The 27,988-nt window shown below is 45.8% G+C and overlaps 1 protein-coding gene across 10 annotated transcripts in view; it reads left to right on the forward strand.

The window, feature by feature from the left end:
* The window catches only part of LOC1276989 (thyrotroph embryonic factor), a 145,173-nt gene extending 117,302 nt beyond the window's left edge, over nucleotides 1–27,871 (forward strand). For 4 of the 10 annotated variants that reach the window (XM_061647553.1, XM_061647555.1, XM_061647554.1 and 1 more), the window contains exons 3-6: nucleotides 17,957–18,114; nucleotides 19,732–19,966; nucleotides 20,543–20,796; nucleotides 20,885–27,871. In XM_061647553.1, coding sequence (XP_061503537.1) covers nucleotides 17,957–18,114; nucleotides 19,732–19,966; nucleotides 20,543–20,796; nucleotides 20,885–20,971 — 734 coding nt within the window. In that variant the 3' untranslated portion in view covers nucleotides 20,972–27,871. Of the gene's footprint in view, nucleotides 1–17,941; nucleotides 18,115–19,731; nucleotides 19,967–20,542; nucleotides 20,797–20,884 lie in introns of all 10 variants that reach the window. The other 6 variants (XM_061647562.1, XM_061647561.1, XM_061647559.1 and 3 more) reach the window with 4 other exon arrangements.
* Nucleotides 27,872–27,988: the final 117 nt, after the last annotated feature.

Raw genomic sequence — 27,988 nt, forward strand, 5'->3', positions numbered from 1 at the left:
GAACTCTTGGAAAACCCTGTAAAGCAGAAATCGAAACTAAAAAAAACAATCGTATTTTTTGTCTGATTTATCTTCGAATGAAGCACAATAGCTGCAAGTAGCTGATTTAAGGCTGCCCGAACTCGTGCATTAAACATACAGCCACAAAGAAAACCACAGGATGCTTCTTCCATCCCAGTCGCTCACCACGGCTTGCGAGTGTGAACGGTAACGGTTGCAAAAAAGGCGAAAGAGTACGGCCATGCGGAAGAAATGTTCGTGAAATGGATGTCGCTGTGTCGGGAGCAAGAAATGCCATCGACTGGTGGCACCGAGATGGCGATCTGGTTGTGCCGTAGTAACTCCAGTAGCTCCGAGCGCGACATTGTTCACGACAGCAGCAGCAGCGCGAGTCACTTTCAAAATGGTTCTTCCCATGTTGTTTGCTGCACCCAATTTTGGTTTTTATTTTTAGACCCCATTTCCCATTGCAGGACCTTTCCCAATTTTGTCCTGCCCGCTGGGCTCTGGGGCCAATCATCATCTGCTCTTTTTTTTCGGGGACAAACGTGTGTGCGTGTGTGTCATGCGTGCGTACGTGACCGGAAACCACACGAGCCGCCAGAAACAAGCACTCCCCTTCCCGCTCCATCCACAGTGCTGCAGAGCTGTGGTATCGTGCCACAGATCCCACCTTTCACGATCGAACCGAGTGCGTGCCATTTCGGTCGAACCTACTTTTACCCACGGCGACACATGCATCGCCGCGAACTACTTTCGCGCACAGGAAAGCGAGAGTTTTGTTTTCCACGTCGTGCTGTTCCGCGCATACAAACACATCATCGCGCGTGTGTGTGTGCCGCATATCAGCAAGCATTCGATCATGTGTGTGCGCGCGCGCTCTCCGTATCGATCCGATGCGAAGCCGATCTTGATGGATAGGAGCGTGCGCGCGCGCGTTACGTGCGTTACGTAAGGCGGCTGAAATGGGTTCCGAAGAAGCACGGCCGACAAGACCCACTAACGGTGGGTGGTGGGAGGGGTGAAAATTTCTCCACCAAGGGGTATGTATTGGCACACACACACACTCAAACAAAGACCCTGTCATACACGGCCATGGCTGGTGCGGTGCAACGGAAGCTCGTCGAAAGGAAATTGAGATGTAGGAAATTGTTAGGCGGGCTGGCGCGGGAAAAAAAAAGTAGATTAGTGTGATGGTAGTTAGTTATGCTGGCACGGTGGCGGCAGTGGAAGGGCTGATTATGTAAGCAAAGCTGCAAGGTTGGCCGGTAGAATGTGATTTGCTTCATTGATGAGGCGCACATTTATTGCACAGGCCTTTTGCTTGTGATAAGCAACAGAAAAAAGGTGCCGATGTTGCTGAATGGGTCGTATTTTGTGGCCAGCTTGCAGCTATTGATTGCTTGCAACCTTTTTATGATCTTGCGGGCATGATTCGTTACCGATGGGTCTGCAACAAGGGGTGCAATATTGAACGGTGAGCCCCATGAAATGAACAATTACACTTTTGCCCTTGTAGTACAATCCTGCAGCACGGGGGTGGACAGTAATTTAACATGTTAATATGCAGAATAGGCGTAATACGATGCAATTACACCCCTTCAGCAACTTATTGCCTCAATTGTAAGCTTCTGCTACGTGTCGGACCGTTCAAGCAGATTGCTGGACACTCGCTGGATAAAATTTGCTAAGCTTGACACACTTGAGTGATCTCTCCGGAACGAAGGGACGCTTTAATCTACTGTTTGAAGATTAAACTTCATCCCATATCCCGCTCATAAACACACACACACACGGTTGATCACGTTGACACGACACCACGTTGACGTTGACAAAAATGCATTTAACGATACAATCGCTTGCCGTTTCGGCCCGCGGACCACGCGTGAGCCGGGCCAAAGGTGGCGCCGCACAGTCACTCAAACGCCGCGTCGAAAGTGAAATTCCAGACCATTCTGAACGGAGAAAAGGCCAGCAAGTGCCAGCAAGTGCCAGCCTGCCAGCGAACGGTGATGGGATTAAACTAGATTCCGTTTTCCGCACAATTAGTCGCTCCCTGTGTGTGTGTGTGTGTATGTGTGTCGTATGTTAATGCGCCTGCCAGTGGGTTCCGGAAAAAGGCGACCGTCAAAGGTGAGGCGCTGTAGTGTACATAGATTTTCGCCTTCACTCAATCAACTTGCTCCGCGCGCGTTAAGGCTTAGCGCAAAGCTGCATCGGTGCGCACGGCGGAAAGGGCCGGGTGAATGGGAAAGGCAATTTATATTTCCATTGTGCGGACAGCAAAAAGCTCAAACGTACAGCACTCGTCAAACATTCATCAGTCGAGTAAGTGTGTGTGTGTGAGTGCAGAGTGAAACGTTCTCGGCTCGGACTGAAAAGTGAGTTCGCTTTTCGGTCGTGCATTGAAGTCTTTTGTTTATCGGAGCCCGAGCCCGCTGTGCAGTGCGATTGTTGCTGGGGCTTGTTTTATTGTTTCTTTGTGGCGCCCGCGCACAGCAAAGATTTCCCACCGGGAGAGAGGGGAAGAGTGGGGGAAGGGGGCTGGAGGATCTTGCTGTTGGCCTTCGTGGTGGAAACTCCCCTTCAAATTAAGGGTTGTGCTGTTTTTTTTTTCTTTCCCGCACAGCAATCACTGCGGGCCTGTTTGGGTTTGTACCGGGCCGGAAGTTTAGTGAAGCTTCTTGAAGCCTCTCCCCAGCATGCTGGAGAAATATGAAAGCTTTATCCAAGAGAGAGAGAGAGAGAGAGAGAGAGAGAGAGAGAGAGAGAGAGAGAGAGAAGCAGGAGTTGATTCTGCGCAGTATGCCACCTCGGTGGAGAGCGAAAGAAAGACTACAAAAGCATCGCAATCATACACATTACAGCTTTTCGTTTTCTTCTATTAGTGATGTAACGCAAATGCACTGATTAATCGACAACCAATGAAAGCGCACGCTTATCGGCAAATTAAAGCATTTCGTTCCACCAGCTTTGAAGCTGATTCAAAAGTGCCAACAACAAAAAAAGCACATTAAATCGCATCTCCTATCCGAATCAAACGAAATTAAAGGCAATGAAAATTGTTAAATCAAAGCCAAAGTGAAACGCTTCCTCACGGCTTCCTTCCGATTGGTTGCGCAATATTGGTTCGAAAAACGAAATAACACACACACACACACACACACGTTTGAAGCCACACAGATGTGAAGACGCAAAGTTAACATAATAGCGCTAATGCTGCGGAAGCACCGCGCACCAGCAGCGGGAGCGGGAGATAGAGGAGATGATGAAAAAGATGTTAATAAGTCTGCGGTCCCGCAAACTGCGGCGGAGCAATCTTCCATCTACAGCTCCGTCGCCGTGCCGCAGAAAAGTTAAACTTTCTTTCTTAATTAATCGCCGCGCATCTGTAGCGACGTTTGGCGTTTTGGGCGCTGATTCATTATCTAACACCTTTGCTGGTGTTGTTTTTTCTTTCTTTATTCCTTCTTCAGTTGTTTCGTTGTTTGTTTCGTTGTTTTTCCTTCCACCCTTTTGCCTGCTTGCTAGGTGCAGAGGGAGTGAAGAAGGAAAGCAAAAAAACCAAACGCGCACACACACAAACGCTTCTGGTAGGGGTTTTTCGTTCCATCTGCTTCCACCGAATGGGCCGGCGGCTTCCGTGTGCGCTTTTCCGTATCAAATTTCCACCCGCAAGCAAAAACAAGATGGGGAACCCGTCGCTCGTGGGGCTGGAAGAAAGCGAAATGGCTCATGGTTAAATTAATTACCTCACAACGGCAGCACAACACGCTTCTCGAAACATCAGTTGGCGCTTTTTGCGCCTGTGTTTGTTTCCCTCCCCTTCTCGTTCCACGTACCGTAAGTTATGTAGCGCGATTGATTGGTTCCGACTACACCGCACGACACCCCCGAAGCGTTTGCCCGGATTGCGAAAGTGTCTCCGGACAGAATTAAAAAGCCATCTAACAAGCTGTGGAGCTGGGGCTGCTGCTGCTGCCGGACGTTGATTGAGATTTCTACCCCAAAGCGGCAAACGCAATTTGCTACGAGCTGCGGATGCGCCGCAGAATTTACATACTTCCGTCCATCCGGCTTCGTGCGAGCCGCACCGCGCAGAGGGAGAAATTTAGAAATAGAGAGATGTCGCAGCAAATGTCACGCTATTTGTTGTTTCCACCTGTCGGCCGGGCCCGATCGTTATCTAATCTGCTCTAGTCGTTATTCGTTATTTATCACGCCGAACGCGCCCGAAAGGTCACAGAAGAAAGTGTTTTATTAAGTGGCTTATTGACGAGAAAAGCCTTCGATTCGATAAGGCTTTGGTGCGCAAGTTTTTCGATGCCATCCGTGGTCGTTGATCACTGTCTTATTTTATACAGTATTGGTTGCGAATTGTTTCTTTTCCTTGTCTCGAACATACCCCGGAAGCGGCCCCTGGCTCACCGGAAGAAGACACACTTCATCGCTGCGGCAGCGATTTCCGCAAACAATTCACCGATAAAACCACACCGCGTTGGTTGGTGGTTTCGCCTATCCGCCCTCCTAGCACGCATTTGTTTCGCTCGCTTTTCACGCATTGATGGAAACCAATTCACACCTTGCATGCGCGTCGAAAGTGAAACCCCGGCGAACGGCTCACACACCCACCCACCCACTAGACAAAGCAAAAGGGCCGCCCTCCATTTCCTAATCATATCCGGGCCACGGACACGCTTCAGATGGTCGCATTTCTCGGCAGCCCCGCACACTTGCTGTCGGTTGATTTTCCGGGCGTCCGGATTTTCCCCTAATCCACCGTTCGTTTCGTGCAATTTTGCCTCAGCTGCGCTTACGCAACACTCATTAATGGCCGTGGCTGAATCACAACCGATGGTCGCTTCCTATCACCATCATTCCTGATGCCTCTTGTTTGGTGTCTTCGGTGAGCTCGGAGCGATAATCGACGGTGATAAACCTCTGCAACTGAGCGCTATCTCTCGCGCGGGTTGGCGCTCGTAAAATGGTAAAATTTATTATTCATGAACCAAGAGCGAAAACTAAAACCCCCCCCAAAAAAAAAAGGCAGCAACAAAAAGCTTTCCATAAATTTCCATCATTTCTTTGTGTGTCTGATGTGGCTCAAAAGCGGTGTGTATTTTTGTATTTTAAAATTCATCACAACAAAAAAACATGGTAACATTTCAAACACTAAAAACCGTTTCAGAGAGAGAGAGAGAGAGAGAGAGAGAGAGAGAGAGAAAGAGAGGGAGACTGAAAGGGTTCGTCCATCAGGTGAAACCCCGTGGTCAGACCTTTTGCTCAGGTTCAAAGTGGCTTTGGGGTGTCTGCAGGCTGTGTGCGTCGCCTGCTTTTTTTCGGCCGGTCTGTTGAAAACTTTCACCTTTTTTCCGCCAACCCTCGCCGTGGTGGTTGCCGCCGTGGCATCATCCGATTTACCCCTTACCGGAGCACGCGGTCTGTGGTCTGCCACGCACAAGATGCTGCGTGTGTTTTTTTGTTTTTGGCACCAAAGATCGATATCTAATAATATTTGCTACCCCGCCACCGCCAACCCGGACACAGGCAGAAGACATTCCTCCTTGCACGTTCCTCCCGTTATCTGAAATTCGTTCAACTACATTAATGTGCCCGCAGCCCGGATCTGTGGCTGCTGCTGCTGCTGCTGGTGCTCCCTGTGTGTACCGGTGGAACCGGTTTACCTTCCCTTTTCCGGAATCCCGATCCTTTTGCCGGCCACAAACACGGAGGCTTCAGCATGGCAGCGTGTCAGCGTGTGTGTGTCTGTGGAAGGTCAGACACAAAGACACGGCCTGTGTGTGTGTGTGTGTCCGAAACGCGGCGAAATTCAGTGCCCACCTACGCAGTGCCACATTTCGCTTTCACCGCCATTGCTGACCTCGACCGACACTGCCTGGCGGCGGGCATGATGCCGATGATGACAGTGAAATGTCGACAGAATGTACCTTCCCCAAAAGAATGTCCAGTCCCCCAGTTTGGGTGTCAGTTTGGAGAAAGGACCGCGTGAGTGTGTGTGAAAGGTGTTCCTTTTTAAAACGGAACTGGGGGGTGACAATTTTGGACGCGAAACAATGAGCTGGTGAGAATGAAGCACGGCCAACTAGCCACGAACAAAGGAACGGCAAAAGGGATGAGAGTAGATCCCCTCACCCTTGCCATCTCCATGCCATTTCTTTTCCGCTTCGTACCGTGTTGCTGACTCTCCGTACGACCGATGCCGGTAAACATCATAAGTCGTGCAAATGACGATCACGATAACGGCTCGGAATCGTGTCCGGCCAGTTGGCAGATCCTCTGCCAATTCGCCCGAACGGGCCGCAGAGCCTTCATTAATTAACAGTTAACAAGTACCCAGCGGTCGTGGCGCGGTCGTGGACTTTTGGAGGGATGGGAGTGGAAGGGACGTACATTTACATCGCTTTTTTGTTGTTGCAACAGACCGGAATTTACTCGGCTGTGCAGGCCCTTTAATCCTCTAACGAGTTTAATCCGCTGCGGCACCGAGTGTGGGAGCTCCGGCTGAAGCTTTGCTGAGCTTCACGAAGCACACATCCTGCTGGAGCTTCATAGGGCGACGGTGGCGGGTTTGTTTGCACAGGTCACGCTCTTTCAACTGTTGTGTGCGCTGCTGATCGCGTAATTAAGCGGTGATCGCGGTGGCTTGCCTGGTGTGGTGTGAAAAGCGAAATTTTCTCCGCCGTTTTGTGTCAATAGTGCGCGTCGCAAATTAACGTGACATTAAGCGAGCTGTTTAATGTATTCGCGTGCGGGCGGAGAAGGAAAACGCGCTGCAGATAGGGGTGAGCAGGGAAGGAAAATACAAATCCAAGACTCTCAGTGTGGATTTTGGTTTGTCCTTTCTTCCTCTTCGAGTGGGAGTTAAATATTTACCAAATCAGAACATTAAAAAAGCGGGGTTTTACGAGCCTGGGAAACCGCTAACAACCGGGATGTTTCGTTGTGCCACAAACAAAAGTGAAATTATTTGGATTTTGAGCGAATGATTTATTGCAACCGGCGGGCGTGTAGGCCTCCCACAGCGTATGCGTGGCCGTGAGTCTTCCATGCTTAATGTAGCAATGTTTCAGGGTACATAAAATTTCACTACCTGCAGCATTTGGTGAAGCATTTGTCCGGTCCGGTGGGAACTCGTCGGCTGTGTAGGTGTTGTACGATCTTTTGAGCGAAGTTTTGTTTTGGGTACAATGTAATGTTTTCTTTGTTAACTGTAATCCATTTACAACATCAAACAACTGTGGTAAAGCACTCAAAATCAAACTTTTACTTTAGAATGCAAAATTAATAGCCTCAATCGATGAAACAAATCGATGCGGCGCGTGAAAGGACCAGCGACCAGGTTGCTGCTTTCAATCTCCCGCAGATATTTCTCTACCTACACTTACTTTCTTTACCCGGCCCGGCAACATTCAACTGGTTTTATAGAATTTCCTATTCCCAATTCGTAAGCGGAACCAACTGCAAAACCGGAACGATTAACGCGCGACACAAGCGGGCTTTCTTCCGCCGTGTGTTTTGTGGACAACTGATTGGTCGGTTGGATTTACAAAGTGAATATTAATTAATGTTACACTTATCGGCATCTAAACTAAACTCACTCACAGTGCATGTCACAAAAGAACATTCCCTCAGTATTATTCATTTTACCATTAACTTGCTTAGCACCTTTCGTTGCCAGTATCTTTGCCTGCAAACGGACGCATTGATTTTTACTGCTGTTTCCCGTTTAAATTAAATTAGCAATTAGCGTTCGGCCTCAGTACTACCTGCACTGGCAACGAAGCACCAAGCTGAAACAAAAAACACCCCGACAACAACTATCGGCAAACACAAATTACCCGTCTGGGAAGGCGAGGAAAGAAAGTCCAATGTTAAATGGTGGTGTAAAAAGCCGGGCACAGCAACAGCGCACACCAATTCAAATCCCAACCAGGATTGTTCCTGTCCAGACACACACACACACACACACACACACACACTTACGGGAACACGGAGACACCGGCTTGACCTGATTTTTGTTGGCTGTAAAATTGCAGGAAACGCTTGTGCGGCCGCACCTTCTTCGCAGCAGATCCTTCCGTGTTGCGCCGCATGCCCGCATCGATCCGATTATCGTGTTTGCTGCGGCTTAACGCGGCCGGGCGTTACTTACTTTGTTTCCAATGTAGTATGCTTGGTTTTATGCTTGGGTGGCTTTGTTGCTGCTGAATTATTCTTCGTGCCGAGCCCTTTTTACGAGCGATTCTTGCTGAATGTTACCCCAAAACAAAAACAAAACCAAAAAAACTTACCCAGGTGACAACGCCCGGACCAGACCTGGGGCTAATCCTTCCTCAAAAAACAAAGCCTGGGGCCTGGAAGAGGTCCCTGCTGCAGAGAGGAAAAGCCACACACACACAAAAAGAGAAATCGCATCCGGGATCGTTCTTCGGCGCGCAGGAACGAGGTCGACTGTCCAGTATGCCCACTGCGCGATGGGGAAGAATAATGAACGCCAAAAAACTGACTGTCTGTGCTGTTACTTTAGGCTACATCACAGCAGTTTTTGGGTTCAGTTGCTTTGCTTTCTTTCTCGGGCTTGATCAACCGGCAAGCGGTAAAAACAGTGAGCAGAAAGGATTATGTTTCCCCTTTCGAGAACTGAACTGACGCTGACCTCCAGAAAGCAGGGACACGATGGGAAAGGTTCAACCGGGGGTTTAACCGCAGGCTCCGGCTGAGTCAGCTCGGACCGTGGCAGACGTCAACAGGGTTTGAGGGTTTTGGATGTGCAAAATTACCCACAGGAACAGGATCTTTGGTGGCTTCGCTTGAAGTTGCTTCTTTTGCCGGTTTCCAATGAGTCACCGTTTTACACTCAGCAACGGGTAAAAATCGCTAAAATAGCGTTGATCATAACATGCAATCAAATGATAAAATTGGAAAAAAAACTCTTTTTATCTGTCACCATAAAGGCTTGGGACAATATTAAAGCTTTGTCTGTGTTACGAGCAACGCGGAAAATACGCACTACTTTCACTCTAATCAGCCCCAAACCACTGCTGGCGCTGATGAGCATGCGTTCACACCGAAACAAAGAAACGCATGTCTAGACACCGGAAATATCAACAAACTGTTTAAACGCGTTCAGACAAAAACCCCCCCGGAAAAAAACGCCACCCAAATGATGAATAGATTAAACTGCGCCGTGCGTAAGCAGAGGCCGCGCAAATGACACTTTCGCTGTCTCTCGCTCTGTTCTGTCAGCTGGAACAAAAACATTAGCATAAGGAGAGTAGCAATGTGGACTAACAACAACAACAACAACAAATTAATGCCAAAAACGCACTCCCACACACGCTTCGGAAAACAGTTGTCCGGGCTGGTTTGGTTGCCTTTTAAAGTCATCCAAAGTGGGAAATACCCTCGCCCGCCGCCATTTCCACTCCTAATTTCATTTCAGCGTGACGGTAACATGCGCAAAAATGGCAGTTTTTTTGGAGGCACGCTTTGTTATCCCCTACGGTCGTGCTTGCCCCGGCGTGGTTCATAAATCAGAATAAATTTGGTTGCATTATTCTTTCGTTTCACCCCAAACAATCGCAAAACCCGTCCGGAATACTTTCACACACCGCCGCCATCCAGCGGGTTTGGAAAAGATGTCTGTTTTATTTTTGGGGCAAAATTTCACATTTCCACACTCCTGCTGCGCCACCGCTCGCCGCATCGAGCATCGTAACGCGAACACCGATGCGTGAACTGATTGCGCAATCAGCGCAAACGCGCGCCAATTTTAATCACTTTCGCTACCGGGCTGCGTCATGGTCATGACGGAGACGGCGCGAGACGGACAGTAGCTTCCCTCTCCAGAGCTTTCTCTGAGACCACCCGGGGAAAGGGGGAGTCGGAAATTAATGCGTGTGAACTACGGCTCCGCCCCGCAACCACCAAGTCACCAAGCGATTGCCATTCATTCGTTGATAAAGTGAGTTCTCCTCCTACAGGGCTACTCCCAGCGTCAAGTTGGTGCCACCGGTCGGGGTTGGGCCCGGTCTACATCATCCCAACAGCCCCCTGTGGCCGTGACTGGTTCGAGTAGGGGACGGGACTCATTAACGCCTTTATCACTCTTCCCAGCGGACACTTACACATTTCTGTCTCCGTCGTCACGCCGCACAGGCTTCGAAAAAACGACAAGTGTCTCCACACTCTCGCTGCTGTCTGGGTTGCCGAGATGCGGAGGGGATTAAGCCACGAACCTCGGATAAAATTCGGAATTGGATTTGATGCCATTTTAGAGGCGCTTTTACTTTCACCCCGGGTTGTGTGTGAGCCCACCGATTCGGACCATTCGGACGAAGCCGACGTTCCGAAAGTGTAATTTTCGACCACCGTGTGGGATTTCGTCCAACGGGTCCGGAACTAAATGGAAATGGGGATGAAGCAGAGGGGACTGAGAGAGGTCTTTCGAGCCCTTGGAGACACTGTGGTCCCTCCACAGTCATGGCGTACACACACAGCTTGGTGGCCGGTTTGGCTCTTTTCCCATCGCCTGGCAACTGACAAATGAATGGTGACAAGAGATCTTTAATCTCGTCCGACTCGACTCCGGCGAAAGGTGAAGGAAAGCAAATTAACTTGGGAACTTGGGTTCGTTCAGGGGGCCGACCGTTGCGGCAAGGCCATCGCGAAGGCAGCAAACGGATGCATGCACGGGCTGTGTACTTGTGTTTGTTGCTGTGTTTAATTTTAATACTGTCACTTTGTGAACTTAATCTAGCGGCTTTCTTTGGAGTAGTTTTTGAATTTATTTATAGTTTACCAAATATTAACAAAATGTAATCCCAATTTTCAGTAATTAGTTTAAGATTAGAAGCACAAGGAATTCTTTAAGAAACATTGCAAAAATTTGACAACTTTGGATATTTGATTTAAGAAAAAGGAAACGTGAAGAAGTATAGAAGTTTGATTCCTATTAGAACGCTTCAATCTAGTGAATAGAATTAGACTATCCCAAATTATTGTGTTTTTCTCATACTTCTGGGATTCTTTCTAGACCTTGTCTGATAAGAAAAGGTCATTTTATGAGGTGTAGTGGACAATTTCCAATAGGAACTTCCACTGTGACTATTCTAAAACGGTACTGTAGAGTCTAATTACCATCACATAAAGTTCATTTCCCGTAAGAAAGTGTCTTAAAATTATGAGAACCACTGAAAACCTCTGTAAAATTAAAATAAAGCCTACGCCTCACCCTTTGAAAGGGACATCCAATTATTCATTCAACATCTTCATCGGACTGGCAGCTATGTTTATTATTTTTTCACACATTTCTACTGTTTAATGTACCATTCGTAGAGCTAAATGTCAGCAGCACCACCTAAATATTTCCTCATACAAACAGATACACCCGATGCACAGACGATGATTCATCGTGAGGATGAATTCTCTCTGAGATAAAATTAGCATCGTTCAGCATAACACACACACACACTGCCGCACAGATGTTTGGCAAAATTTAATCCTAATTTTGCTATCCGAATCAGTTTGGATCGTTTAATGAAGCACGACAGAGTCAATGAGCCTGAAAGTTGAAGCATTAATGAAGCATTCAAACCACGAAATGTGAAGGAAATTGTATCCACTTGGGAGATCGCCAGAGCTAGCTAACCTCCCCGGAAGGGCGAAGCCGATTACTGTGACTGGGGCAGCTGGATTTGGATTTCAATTTAACCCACCCGCTACAACACCACCTTTTAATCCAATAATCCAATCACAATGGTGCAGCACTTTTAGCTGGCGCGCTGCATGGCGGGAAATCAGGTATCGAGAGCGCCGCCAGTGGAACTTATGGCTTCCAGCGAACGGTTCAGCACTTCCGGCAATTATTCAGCTCGCTTTGTGACCGATTGTACGCCGTGAGTGACCCCGAACTTACTGTTCAGGGGGGGGGGGGAGAGGGATGACAAAAAGAGACCCCCGTCAACCCGTTAGATCGTAGCACGGGCACGGAGAATGGCAATGATGCGGATAGATGATTCTGCGTGCGGCGCACGTTGTATCTAGCTCAAGGGTGTGCGTTAGAATCGGCGATATGTGCGTTCGTTCTTTTTGCTGCGCTGTCACCCCACTCCCTCCCCCTTCTCGGAGCAGGTGCAGCGAATCATAATTTAAACGCCACTTTGCTGCACCTGCTGCAGCGCATGGAAGCGAAATGGACGGGACGGTGGATGATGCACTGCAATAGGTACAACACGTACACACTGTGCAACGCACTGCGCATGATGACGCACTGACACTGACCTGTCCTATGCTCTCGTGTGTGTGCATGCATGTTGACACAAAAGACAAAATAGAGGAGAAAGACTGGAAACCCCATTTACCGGGTGATTAATTGCAATACCTTGCAGAAAATTGCACTACTCCACCCCAGCGGTACGTCGCATCGGAGATCGTCTCTTCGTATGGCATCGAGGAAAATTGCCCTCCCTCTCCACCGGTGCCCTTTTTTCGCATCTTATCCATAATGGAACGCGCGCGCGGACTAGCCTATCAATGGCCGATGATTAGCTGTGGACACAGGCCCCGCTCGCAATGATGGCAATTTGCATAGCGGGAAAGTGCAAATACGCTACGCAGTGCAGCAGTGTCTGCCCGATAATGCGCTTGCTGGAAATCAATTTTGCGACCATTTATCGGTGCCAGCAGGACGGCGAGGCAGGAAGCAAATTGGCAAATAGCACTTCCCGTTTTCTTACAGAGGAAATATAAAGGCACTGCCAGGACAGTGCAGGTTGCTCGAACATTCGGTTGACAATGGAGTGGCAAGCCAGAGGGATGTTGTGCTGTGTTAGTTAGCGTTCTCATCTTAAAAGTGAACCCTTTGCCCTTTTTCACCTGTAAGCTGGAATCGTGTAAGACTGTTGTTCCTTTTAAACAATTCACAATCAAGGGATGACGGGGTAAGATAGATGCTCGGGCCAGAAAGGTCATAAGGTCGTCTTTTTTATGAAATATTTAATTAGATTTGTGTGACAGAAGATATTTCTTATTATAATATCACTAAACTACAAATAATGTCATGTTAATAATCTGAAAAATCCCAAAGTTATCTGCAACCTTGTGATGCCGAGATCTGTTTGCTCCACTATCCCCTTATGAATTTTCGATCGCTACAAACCATTCCCTCTGAACGCAAATGCCGACCATCGATTTTTGCATGCCACACAATGCAACGTACGGTGGCGACGACTCGCGAAAGCGCAAACAAAACATTATCCTCTCCCACTGAGGGGAAGCAACTGATCGGGGCTAAAACCGCAACATATGCAAGCGCAAATATTGATGCCAGGACTGCTGGCACAGGAGAGAAAGGAGAAGAAGGGGAGGAAGAAATTCAACCCAACATCTAACTCAGTGCTATTAATTCCAAACGCGATCACGAATTTCAACGATGGCGAACACACACTTACATCGGAAGAAAGCCACAACAAACCAGGCGGCTTAAACGACCTCTACCTTTCTCCACCCAAACACACCCCAGCTCCCATGTGCACAAACGCTTTTATGGCCTATTTTCGCATGCCCCCTTCATTCCCCTAGTCTTACCATCGCGTGCTGGAAATCTTTTCACCCGAATGTGCATTGTATAATTCACATCATTACAATTATGTCTTTTGCAACATTACCTCACTGACGAATGCGCAATTTCCTTTCTGTCTGTGTTTCCTTGTGTTCGCCTGCGGTTGGAGTGGATGGAGTGGCGAAGAGGTGGGACGCATTTGTTTAGAAGGAAACCGCGAAAACGCACAGGCAGCAAACAGCGCAGAGGTTCCGCCCAGCCAACGGAAGGGGAAAGTGGAGATAAAATTTGCGGCTGCGGTTGGTGGCGCTGGGCTGGTGGGGTCGGAGCAAGAGTGCCACTTTCGCGGGTTGTAACGTTGTGGATGGCCCAACTGTAAACATTCACTGGGAAAAAAGTAGCACCACAAGATGCTTTAATATTTAAATAATTTTCTAAAACCACTTAAATACATGCCATTACCGTTTAAAATATTCAAACATGTAGCACAACACATCCCGAAACTCGATGATGTCGCCTTCATGCATACCCCGTTCGCTCTCAGCTGCACCTGTTTTACCCGTCCAAGGCACAAAGCAAATACCAGCTCCCGCTCGTTGGAACGTTCCCGTCCCGATTTATTGTTTGATTGGAGTTTGAATGGTGCAACTTTTTATTGACAGACTCGAGATGAGATAAAATGGCCCACGTTGCGCAACCATGCCACATGGTTGGACACATCTCCGCCGGGCGGACACATCATAAAACACACGAACACCGTGCCGCAGCTACCTTTGGCTCTTGCGGTACAACCCCAAGCAGTTCCGAAGCGAAAGTTTTTCTTCCCCTTGTAGGCAATGAAAAGAGCTTCACTGAAGTGGAAAGACATAGCAAAAAGATTTGAAGTACGTGCTTGTTAGACGATGGGGAGGAGGATAGGGAAGCAGAAGGGGGTGAAAGAAGTGGTCAACAAGGCCCTAGCAATTCGATGGCATGTTTTATGACGCTGCAAAACGGTCCATTCCAGCTGCTGGAACCGGTTTCCCCGCCTCCGGTTTGGGCTTTCAGCATCTTGTCCCTGTGATGACCGATATCCCGAACGGTGTTCTACGGGAATGGGGAAGTGGGGCCGTTTGGGTTTTTAATTTCCCAACCATGCTACTATGTTTTCCGCCCATAAATAGGTGCAGTGTGCCTAGCGTGTCCTATTACAGCACGCACGCACGCCAAGATCCGCTGCAAATATGGCATCCGCTCCGGGCCAATCACTTCGACGCGATCGTCACCAATGTCTTCGTGGTTGCGCAACCGCACGGCACGACAACACATCCGCTCCGTTGGGTTGGGGTGTGTGAGAAAACCGGTTGTTCCGACTTAATGAGAAAATTTCACTTTCATCCAAAGCCTAGTTTTTCGCGCAGCTTCTCAATGGTTCCGCGCTAATGTGCGCTGATTGGCACAGTTACGCTGATTTTGCGCAGCACCGCTTCCTGATGCTCACACATCGTGCCTCTATGGGGGGCGTCTAGGGGGAAGGGGCTTTTCACATCCGATTACGAATTGGTTATTTATGTGTCAGTTGGTTGGCGTCGTCCTTGTCCGGTTGCTGGCTGGAGGTTGTATGAAGTGCGTTGAGTGATTATCTTTGTCGGGTTTGATTTAGGATTATCTTCAGGATTATGATTTAGGTTCATCTCATACTCGAAGATGTGACCAATTATCGCCAGGAAAATGATTTATAGACAATTTCATATTAACACTGAACATGGAAAATGAACAAGATGAACATCACTAACGAACACGAACATCAATCAAGAAGTCCACTTATGGGGCCCTTTCCATTTTAAGTTCGTAGGCTGAAATTTCAGTCTGTCAGCTGTTTGCATTGTATAGCAGTTTTCGAGCAGCTATCTAAGTGAGTATAATATACAGGTGGGCTTATCCCAAGGTGTACGAATTTAGAAGGCTGATTTTTATCGCTTCTGCTTCGGAATGAAGATTTTAAGAGTGTTTTGAGTATACGTCAAGCCTCAAGAAAGCTTGTTTGAACAAAAGTTTTCACTTATCCTGTCAAAAAGTGATTTTCAAATTTGGTTATAAATAATATGCAATGAGACCACCTGGACTACAAACACTTTGATTCTTTATTCAACCACGTGATCTCTTTAATGCACCTTGGGGTAAATGTAAACAACACCGTGTTTTCGAGTAGGTACTCGAATCTAATTCTAGCTTTGAGGCTAGAATAATCTAGACTGAAAATTTCCAGCTAGTTTTTTGTGTGGTTTTGTATGGAGTGTTTACATGATTTCAGCCTCCAATTGTCAAACTCCATACAAAAAACTAACTAGAATCGTGAAGGGCCCCTATATTAGTGACAGTTATTTTGTCGATTCCTCCAATAAATCTGTTACATTTTGAATTTCATTTTCATGATTAAAAATGTTACGATAGAGACATATAGAGCGCTATTATGAAATTCAAAATAACTTTTCTCAGTTTTTAACATTAAATGTTATCTCAATGATGACGTCCGTCTATGGTAACAAGTACTTTGTGATTAATCTCTAGCCAAGTATCGAAGATCTCAGCTATATTTAGAGACTGCGTGTACATCTAAAGATGTTGACGACAGCTTTAAGCCCAGTAAACATACCTATTACGTTGCCTTTCCTGGATTAGCTTCCTAGATGGAGGAATGAAAACCACCAATCGGAAATAAATTAATCAATTTTTCCACGTCCCGTAATTAAAATCTCATATTACTCGTACTACTTCCCTCCGACAACTACACTGCTCTCATATCATAAATCAGTACGGTCAAGTGTCAAACCCCAAGCGTCGTCACCGCCTTTCGCTTATGTAAACGCGAAGCATCATCCCCCGTTTACAGCCGACGAAAAGAAAATCGACCCTACAAGCGCGTTGCCGTCGTGTGGGGACGCCCAGAAACCTAAATACCGGACCGTCCGGTGGTGGTGTGCTTCGTGCTGGACCTACTACTGCATTGGAATTCACACCATTCCTTAGTAACTCGGTGGCTCAGTTTCGCCTTCATTCCATCATCATCGCCACCGTTCGTCGCCTGCCAGCTCGTCTCGCGCAGGTGTTTGCTCAGTGGGTGACTTTAATTACTATCATCATCGGGCCCTTTTCCATCATCGGTCGATCGGTTGCTATCGGTGCGACGATGGGAAAAACTCCTCGTCCCTTCCGCGCCCACCGGTCGCTTTTCCAATTACGTTTCTTTTTACCATCGCAAACGGGGAATTCCAGTTCGCACCACACTAGGAAGTGCATGTGCAGATGGACAAGTAACACACCGCAAGCACTGTTCGTCTATTACCTCTTACCCCTCCCTTCAATGTACGCACACAGATACACACACATACTACAAGCCGCGTAACATAATAGTCTGCAAAGCCGTTTGCTTCCGGCGACCGTTTCCAAGCGCGCGGCGCTCAACCGATGCGGATGGGCCCCGGGTTGGCCCATGTTTCTATGTTACGTGTCTTTATGTTTTTCCTCCCCCGTCCCCCCCCCCCCCCCCCTCGCGGCTCGTGGTCGGAGCGGGGAAGGTGAAAGTGGTGCGCGTCGTGGATGAAATTTCACTTTCATTTTCTTCTCTGTTTGTTTTCGTTCGTTCGTTCGTCCGTTCGTTCGGTGGTTCGTGTCTGCTGGGCCAGCGGGGTTTTGTAGCGAAACCGCTTCACTGTTTCTATTGCCGGTGGTTTTGTTGTGTGGATCATTTCCTCTTTTGGATGGAGCACACCGCACCGGTGTGTTTGTATGCGTGTTTGCAAAGTGGGAAAAGCAGGAAACATTCCTTTCAGCTCAACAAAGCTTAATGAGGGGGGCTTCGGGCACGCCAGGCACGCCGCGGCCAAGAAATGACGCGATCCATAGTTGCGTTTGTTGTGCGCAGCGATCCTTGCCAGCCATATTCGTAACATATTGACCGATTTTCTTCCATTCCGAGCGTAAGTGGGAGCAATAAATAGGTTGGATTTGTATGCATTTATCGCTCCACATTGAGTAAATCTTTCCTTTTCTATAAAAGCGGGAAGCTAATGTGCTTTCATGGGTTGAGAGATCGTTATAAGGATAACGAAATCACATGAAATGAAATAAAGCAGACCTTATATTACTTAATAATTGTATTATTTTTTAAAAAATAACTGTAAATATTTTCTTATACACTGTTGTTCATCAAATAAGCAACCAAAAACTGCCCCCCTGAGTGTGTGAGAGTTTTATTGTTTTTCGTTTTATCCCTTCCACTAACCCTCTAACCCTTTAACCCTACACTTCCCAACCCCGCCCAACACCCTCGTATACCCTATTATGATTTTCGGCGGAAAAATCTATAATTCATAGTAGTCTTTCTATTTTCAGGTAAAACAAGCAATAACAAAGATATCTGCGGCGAGGACAAACACAAAGAGGAGAACGATCCATGGAACGTCGAAACACACTCCGCGTTCCTCGGCCCGAACCTATGGGACAAAACCCTGCCCTATGACTCTGATCTCAAAGTGCATCAGGTGAGTGAGGTGAGCAAAATCGATCAAAACCTTACTCTACTTTTTCGCGTTTAGCTGTTGTTACCGTCGTTGTGGTTGTAGTATAAGTGTAATGGTAGTGTTCTTAACCGTATTTAGTAGCTTTTCGTTGAGTATTTTAGATCCTTAGTTTGTTAAAAGCTGTTTTGAGCGAGCGAGCACATAACACATTAGTCATTACATATCAAGAAATTCTAGATTTTTTGGTAGAAATCATTGAAAAGATGTTGAATGTTGATTAAAATCATCTTTGACGCATGACATTCAAGTGTTGAAAGCTCCTTAATCACTATCCACTTAGTAAATCCTCACTCCAGCGCCCTCTACTGGAATCGTATGACACTGCTCCTAGGAAAACAATGTATCAGCTTGAATCAAACAAAACAACACAACTCCCCATCATGAAATATTTGCTCTTAAACAACTCATTCACACTTTACAAAGCTCAAACCGTCGTAAAAAAAAGCAAAAAACCGGAAATATCAAGAAATATGAATCGAGAATCAAAGCGAACCACACTTGTTTAAAAAAGACAATGGTGCAATTAGTTTTTTTTCTTTCTTGCTTCTACTTTCCCCTGTAATACCTTTACCATCCAATCTTTGTTGCTTCAATTACTTTGCCACGAGGGGCACTACCGTTGCGTCAAGCAATGCTCACCATCATCATCATCATCATCATCATTCCCAAGCGGTCGGTCGGACGGTTAGATAAGCCGTTCCAACACACCCCGCTAGACAGCAGTGGGCCAAGATAGGCATCTTGCTTTGTGGAATCCGTTTTCCTACCCTACACAGCATTTGCCTTGCGCGGCACTGCACGGGGTGGAAAACTGAATGAAAAAAGAGAGTGGCACTACTGCTACTACTACTACTACTACTATCGCTCACCGGTACACCACGATTGTCTCGCCGGGCGTCGAATCAGTGAGTGAAAGTGAGCTAACCATTTTTCAGTACCACTTGGTTTTCTTAATTTTTTGGAACTAATTTCCTGCCTTCCTGGGTCGGAAAATAAGCTCCCCCAAGCGACCGAGTGTCGCTCGAATCATTGCCAGTAATAAGCCCAAAAACCAGGGGGGAGGTTTGAAAATCGAAAGTCGAACCGAAATCACAATCGTCCAAAATCGAAAACGTTACGATCGTTACGATCGTTCATTGAACTTTTCCACCCGCGGTGCGGCACCGAAAACCGCGCGCTCATAATTGACTTAATTTTCCATCCACTCCGGTCATTCCGGCACCAAAACGCGCCGAGAAGCGATTAGCAGAACGAACCGTTTATTGGACCATGCTAGCGGGGTAATAAAATGCCCCAAGCGGACTGTAATTGTAAACATTATTGCGCATAAATTGCGCTTTAACCATACGCTTTGCGTACGGGTTTGCATACACGCCAATTATTCGGTTTTGCTATTTTATAGCTATTTCTTTACCGTTCCTAATTGTTGTTGAATTGCACTCACTACTCTTTTACGTTTTATGCTTTGCATGTGCATGCAGTTGCTAGTCTGTTGTTTTGTCGTTTGAGTGACCTGATCTAATCGTACATTATTCTTTTGTTTACCCCTTTTCTTCACCACACCACACCCTTGCACCCGACGAGTAGTATGCTGACCTGGACGAGTTTCTCTCGGAAAATGGCATTCCGTACGATGGAATACCGAACAGCAATCTGGGCAATTCGACCAGCCTGACCGGGCAGCGGTCGGACAGCATCGGCCACTGTGCGGGGCTGTCGCTGTCCGGTCTCGGGCAGGTCACCACCAAGCGCGAACGGTCGCCCTCGCCATCGGATTGCATGAGCCCGGAAACGATGAACCCACCGTCACCGGCCGATTCAAGTAAGTAGCGTCCCCTACCGGTCGGCCACGGGGGCCCACGGGATTGGAACGGGTTTTCAGCCCCCCACTTGGGAATAGTGAGAGAGGGAGAGAAACCGTTCCGTCCTGGCTGGAATCGGGGGAAAACAAGATTGGAGGGGGAAATTATGGAAATTGATTTAAGAGAGAAAGAATTAGAAGATTACTATGAATTAATGCGGCTGTTGCCTAAATATTTGCCAGCCCTGTTGCTTGATGCATTAATAGATTGATCGGAAAACTCTCTTCAATCAGCTCTTTGTCATAATTTCCCCCTGCCAAATAATGCTAGACTAAGTACATAAGTAGGTTAAGAGTTCATTGCGTTAGGGAACATTATTTTATGATTTTTGGCCACGATTGAACGAGAAAATGCTTCTCCTCGATTGAAACCATTCCCAAAACCTTCCTCCAAAACCTTCCAAAACATTCATCAAGAAAAAAAGAAAAAAAAAATACCTCCATCCATCCATCCATCCATCCCCCACACGTCCCCGTTATTGGTTTTTGCTCTCCTTCTTTTATAAGGATCATCTCCCTCATTATTGTAAATGTTAGTTTTCGATGTTACAGCGTTCTCGATGTCGTCCACCCGCGACTTTGATCCGCGGACGCGCGCCTTCTCGGACGAGGAGCTGAAACCGCAGCCAATGATCAAAAAGTCCCGCAAACAGTTCGTGCCGGACGAGATGAAGGACGACAAGTACTGGGCGCGCCGTCGAAAGAACAACATGGCGGCGAAGCGGTCCCGCGACGCGCGCCGCATGAAAGAAAACCAAATCGCGCTCCGTGCTGGTTACCTGGAAAAAGAGGTTGGTGGTCAGCCGTTTGGCTTTTTCGTTTATCTTCTTCAATCCCATTCTCATTGTTTGGCTTTCTTCCCTCCCCCCAATACTCCAGAACATGAACCTACATCGAGAGGTGGAACAGCTGAAGCAGGAAAACATGGAGCTGCGCGCCCGCCTGTCCAAATACCAGGAGGTATAATGTTAGCCCGGCGTACCCCGGCGGAACAACGCCACGCGTTCGTCTACTTCTAGTACTACTCTACACCATCACCGTCACTACTACTACTACTACCGCTACTACTACTACTACTACTATTTTGCTAACCACTGTCGGCGTCGATGTGTTCGGCAGCGTCGCATTGTTTCGCCACATCGCCACCGTTTATCGCCATTAGAGTCGTCTACCAATCGTTACCACCGATCACCAGCAGCAGCAGCAGCAGCGACAGCAGCCAGGCTTACAGCGCAATGTTGGTGAAAGGCAGCTTTATGCAAACCCTGCGCGTGCGCGCGCGCTCGCGATCCTCAGCTCTCCCAGCAAACGCAACTGCTGGCGCAAAAAAAAAAACAGGACGCAACGGGCCGCTTCCTTGTTGTGAAGGATTGCCAAGGGAGAGTTGGACAGCAGAGAGAGCAAGAAAAAGCGAGAAAGAGATAGGAAAACACGAGGGAAGCAGTGTTAGATGCGCTTCCTCCACCCCCACTGCAAGGCTATTATAGTTGTACGTGTTATGTTTCATTTGTTTTGTTTTGTTTTTCGGTTGTTACTAAGCATAAGCTCGATCCAGAATTGTTTGAAACGGCACGGAGCTGTGCGCACGATGTGTGTAGGGCTTTTTGCGTTTGAAACTAAACTGTTTCAAGAGAGAGAGAGAGTATCGTTGATAGCTAATTTGATGCTACACAGTAGTAATGTTGGTAGCTAAAGACAGGCGACAAAGAGCATAAAGATAGAACGCAGTAACGTAGAACGCATGCCTGCTAGACAAAACAGTAGATCTAGATCAACTAAAGAATAGAGAAAGAGAGAGAGAGAGCATAAGAAAGATCGAAGATGAAGCTCGCTTGTTTACATACAATACAATTTAACGTACACAAAAAAAAACAAACACACATTCAAAACCATCCTCCCCACCTGATACAAGAGAAAAGGCGTAAAGGAATGCGCGCACATAAAATGATGAAAAGCAGAGAATAATGTTACAAAAAATAACTTCAATTTCAAAGAAGGAAAGAGGAACACATGAAGCTTTCCTTCTTTCGCGCAGTAGATAATGCAAAAAAGTAGCAGCAAGAGAAAGAGAGAGAGAGAAGTGTTTCGATTAAGTTTTGTTGGTTTTTTATTTGTTTTTCCTTTTGCTTGCTGTCGCGGAATTAAAGGATTGCTTTAAGTAGCGGGTACCTTACGACCTGCCTGTCTGCAAAAAGGAAAGGAGTGATGGAGCGTAAAGCAAAAGGAAAGGCAAATGTCGGCAAAAAAAAAGTGTCCAAGACGCGGGACGCCTGTAGTTTAAACATACAAAATGCTGGATTTGTGCAATTGGTAATTATACTGTGACCCGGGTGTGTTATGTGCATGTGTTGGGTGGTAGGAGAGAAATGGAGCGAATGAGCGCAGCTGGAGTGTGAGCTTGGTATGGACACGTTAAGGATAGGGTTAAAGCAGAGGTGAAGAGTTGGACCCCCCCGGCACTTGTTTGATAAGCAAACGGTGTCATTAAGGATAGTCGCGAGTCAATTGTCTTGGGTTTAAAGGGGCTCGTTTGTGTTAGTCACGTTGTTACCATTGGGTGGTTCGTTGCTTTTCTTTTTGTTGTTTTGAACCGGTGTACAGAGAAGAAGAAGAAGAAGCTCATCACTTCACTCTGCACCGTTTGTTAAACCACATCCACACTGACATGTTGGATCTTCGCTATAGTCATGGGAGAAATAAGGAGCATTTCTCCCAAAGCAAACGTTACAAAACACAACAAAAACAAACGTTTCACGTGAGAACGACGACGTAGGGCTGTGAGTTTATCAAAAAAGAAAAAGAAGAAGAAGAAGAAGAACATAAAAACACAGTTAATAAGAAGAAACTGTAACTGAGAGAGAGAGAGAGAGTGTGCGTGTGAACGATATGTTGGCAACCGAAACCCAAGCCTTAGTGGAAACTGCTGCTGAAACTGCTGAAACCAACAGAAGAAAACGTAAAGCGTGGCACAAGGTGCAATTTTTCATCGTCCTTTTATGAGAGACACGATCAAAAGCACGATGGAAAGGAGGAAGTAAGGAAGCGGTTTTCCTGCGACCGAACGACTGCTCTGCGCAAGTAGTACTACTTGTTTGGCGCCGTTGACGCGCAGCAAAGAATATGGCCTTCGGAAATAGTTTCCAAAAAGTAAAACCCCACTACCCTTCTTCGATCGAGATCGAGAAATTACGATCGGACCATGAAATGTACAAAACGCATCCTAACGCGAGCGACCTCTCTTCCATAAGGAGCTGAACAGCTGTTTTTCATGCTCTCTTTTTCTTGTCTCTAACCAACAACTGCTAGAAAACGAGAAGTTTTCCCCAAAAACACCTGCTAGCAGGACTTTACATTCGATCGGTCTCGCGTCTCTATCCTTCTGCGGACATCTTTCTTCTCTTCACTCATCCTTCTAATTACACTTTCTTCTGCTTCGGCCTCTCGAGTCGTTTCAGGAGCTCCTCCCTTGTGTCCTCTTGGGCATCTAGCTTGAAAACAAATATTACAAATCACTGTTACGAAAATACCTGTTATACCCGAGCTATACAAACTCTTGTGCTCGTGCTTACTTGGTTGGTGGTTCGGTCTGTTGCTAGTGCACCGTTGTGCACCGTTGTGTTGGCATTGGCTGCCCAATTGAAAGGTGGTAAAGGCGGTAAAATGAAAGGATTCACGCAAGGACCTGCAGCTAGACAAATAGTAGAACCTGAAAGCATAACCGCGCATGCGTTTAAGGTAGAGTGTGCGGTAGTAGTGAAATAGAGGAGGATATTATCTTTACATGTTGAAATAATGACAAATTAGCATGCATATTCAATTAGGTGCGCGGGACAAGACAACCCCCCAATTCTACGGCCTTATGCCGGCCTTTGTACATACGTTCGAACGTTACGAAACAAAACAAAAAAAATATTAACAAAAAACCCCAACACACATACACATAAAAGAAACCCCTCCCCTCGTAGCCTAAAGCAAGATGCAGTAGCACGCAGTTTAATGCAAACTACGAAGAGAGAGAGAGAGATGCTGTTTGTTTAGTAGAATTCATCGAGTACGCGAGTTTTATCAGAAAAAAAAGATATGAAAGCGAAACTTCACACGCACGTGTCCGGAAAGTCATGAGTCTGCCGGTATGCCCCTTAGCTTTCTCTGTTGCCTGTCTGCCGCAGGTGCTGCGCGATGATTAGGCTGTGTTTTCTCATAGCTTTGCGCCTACCGAGCTGATCTTTCGCAGGAACATCAAACACAGACACTCGTTAGTACGGTAACCGAATGAGATTGATGCCATTTTGGTACACCCTGCACCCCGTAGACTGTTGTTAGCTCTTGGTGTTTCGCTTGGCAAAACAGGACGACGGCACTCTCGCGAAGAATTCAATTCAAAGGCTTAACTCTGAGGCTACGCATGGGAGCGCAAAGACGGAACGAACGATTGGTGATGGTTAACGATAGAAACGATGCAAACGGAAGAGAAATAGGCCGGCAAGAATGGCGGTACCGGTGGTAGTGGAAATGGACGTAGTGGTAGGACACGTAGGACGTGTGGGGATGCACGGAACCAGCAAAAGCAAAAAAGCAAAAGCTGTTACCATTCAAATAGTGGTGGCGTATGGCGTAGAAATGAGAGGGCGGGAGGATGGAATCAAAAGTAAGGAAAAGGAAAAGATGAAAAAAAACACACAAACACACACATACATACACACATACACGAGAGCAAACAATTAGTAGTCTGATTCAATTGTAGTGATAGTAACATTTAGTAAGTGACACATGGCGATAAATATGTAATTTGATAAGGTTGATGAATGGTGAAGCAGAACGGAAAAGAGAGATAGAGAGAGAGAGAGCAAGAAAGCAAACAAAACAAAACAAAGCTACCAAGAGCAGATAAGCTAAAAAGCAGAAAAGAAACAAACAAACAAAAACAAACTAACTAACAAACAAACATAAGTATGGAAAATGATTAATGAAAGGCAAGCTTAAAAAGAAAAAGCGTATTCAGCAGGGTGAAAAAGGAAAGGAACAAGGAAATGGTTTTTTTGAGGTGAAAATGTGAATGTGAAAAACAAATGAGCGAAATCGATGCTGAGCTGTGGCCGCGTGTTGCTGGAGCGTGTTTAAATGCGGGAAAACAAAAACCCGATGATATGGTATGCCGGAAAGCTCAGTAACGCGTCAAGCACAGCAAGTGCTGTAGTTTAAACTTTTGCGCACACCTGAGTTAATCCCTCCGGAAAAAATACGTAGTTGCCCGTTTTGTTGTTGAAAAAAGCTAAAAATTTACGTGACGTTGTAAAAGAAATGCAATTCCCAGGACCGACTAGAGACTCAAAATTAACGGCTATTGGAAACACACGTGAATTCACAAAATTTAACTATTGATCTGATCTGATCCGTGTGGTTGTCGTTGTTGTTATCAGTACATACACACATACATTCAGTCAGTAGAACCATGCTACCATATCCAAAGCATCAAGTTACCAAATGATTGCGTTACACGTTTCTATAGTGAAGATGTTTTTGTTTTGTCTTCTTTCGGTCTCACGTGCTACTCATTAAATTATTCTCACCCTTTCTTTGCGTCTCACCAAATCTCTCTCTCACCCGCTGAGCACCAGTGAGCAGAGCGTGAGCAAAACGGGCAGGGGTTTTCTGTCCCAACCGGTTTGTTTTCCGATTTGTTTCGTTTCGTTTTGGTTTGTACCTTTCTTTTACTGTCAGCTATTTTCTGTACAAAGTTTGTGTTCAAAGTTTTCTTTTTCTTTCCTTTCTCAGTAGTGTAATCAATTTTGCTTTGCATCTTTGTTAAATCGTTTGTATTGAGGTTTGTTTGCTCTTTTTGTTTTTGGTTTTATTTTCCCATTTCGCTTCAGTTTGGGCTTAAGGATGCGGTCAGTTATTGCCTTTTCTTTAGGCACCGCAAAACAAAGCACACAAAACCTACACGACAACACAAACACAAAGGCAAGCAAACAAAACAACAACAAGCAAAGGAAGGAACAGCTGAAATGGGAATAGTAAACTAAAGCGTAAAATACCCTCACAATCACCACCAACCCTAGTGCACCTAGTTATGACTTACACACCCGGAGAAAGATTATTAGTAAGTGCTAGGATACGATAAGCTATAAAACGTATGCCCGTCCCGTGGGTGAAAAAAAGGAACAAAACGTGGAGTAAACGCAAGAGTGTAGGAAGAACAAAAAGGCGTAAAACAAAGAGAAGAAATATAGTGTTGTGTAGCAGGCAGAGCAGAGATGTGAAGCAGTAGTGAGGTAGTAGAAGAAGAAAAGAAAAACAAACAAAAACAAACAAAAGTGTAGAAAGTAAACATAGTGGCTCCTAGTTAAGCGAATTTGTTTTGTTTTTGTTTTTGTTTTTCGTTTTTTTTTTGTGTAATTGTTATCACTTCGCAGTAGCAGCTTTACGATTAATAAGGAAATTGGTTAATGTTCGTTTTTACCCTCTATCCGCCTCTCCCCATTTGTTGCTTCTCTAATAGCTCTTTAAGGTGTTTCTTCTCCCTTCTCAACTTTTTAGTGTTCTTGCGGTAAAGAAGAAATCTATCTATCATTATCTTGTATTTAACAAATGTTATGTATTATTTCTTTACGTTTTGGCATATATTAGTTTTCTCTCATTTTCCTTTTGTTTTCGTTTCGAAAAGTTTCAAAGATAAAAAATCTATTGGCAAAAAAACAGTCTTAGCATAGGTTTATCCAAATTTACACTGCTCCAAATGGATTCGATTGCGAAAGCAACAAAACTATGTATTGATTTAAATTTACGCACTAAACACTTTGCCGTGCTACCTTATCTAAATCCTTTCGCTTACACTGCTTAACTCCATTCTACCTTACGGATTATTTCTACTTTGTAAATGTTATTTAATGTAGTAAATACCTGTTTTCCTCTTCTTTTGTTGGTTTGTTTAACCCCGTTTTGCCCCTTATTGTGAATATGATTGGTATAGTGTTAAGTGCTGGCAGGAGAACCCGGAAGGTTTCCCGCTTTTCCCACACTTTTATTTTCTTTCTTACTCTTACATTTCTCTTACTCGCTACTGTTCACTTACTTCTGTAGATAAGCTCGTTGGTGTTTTGTTTTTTATCTCTTCTTTTCACCTCCAATGGCGTTTGTTTTTGGTAGCTCTTTTCGAAAGTAAACAAAGGCAAGTAGGAAAGCTTAGGTACGTAGACGAAAGCTGCAGCTTAGAAAGAGAAATGCGTTAATGGGCAATAATTTAGAAGCAGACGCAAACATAATAAAATAAAACAAGAACAACAACTTAAAACTCATCCCTCCCCATTACACTCAGTGTATGAACATGTTCTGTTGCAGGACATAGAAACACAAACACACAAGAAAAGACAACCGAAGAGGGAACGCGAGTAGTAGAAAACGGCGAAGGAAAGCAAACGCGCATAATTAAGACGAAACTTACGAGCATTCATCCATTCTTTGAGTTTACTAACCTGTTTTTTCCCCCCGGCCCTTAATTCTATTATATTATAACTATCGTCTGTCACATTACAAACTCACTCACTCTCTTGTCAAAAATACACACACAAACACAAACTATGCAAATGCACACAGACAGAGAGAGAAAGAGAGAGACACACACACACATACATACACACACTCAAGTTAATGGAAAACAATGGCAGCGATGAAAAATAGGGAGGGGAAAAATGAAAAAGAACACAGGGCTGGTTTCGGGGCCTTTGCGTTCGTCACGATTACTACGATTACATTTATGATTAATTAATTATATTAATATTATTATTATTATTATTTTCTAGCGAATGATTACGATTTTTTTTTCGTCGAAAAGAGATCAATAAAACTATAAGCATAGTTCAGTGACACTTGTTTTCTTTACGTTGTTGCCGTGGTTGTCGTTGTTGTGTTGCTGTTGTTGTTATACCTTTCGGTTTGTTTACCGCCCCCGTAGAGAGAGAGAGAGCCCTGAGTGGGGCTTTC

Source organism: Anopheles gambiae, chromosome 2 (assembly GCF_943734735.2).
Source record: "Anopheles gambiae chromosome 2, idAnoGambNW_F1_1, whole genome shotgun sequence".
NCBI lineage: Eukaryota > Metazoa > Arthropoda > Insecta > Diptera > Culicidae > Anopheles > Anopheles gambiae.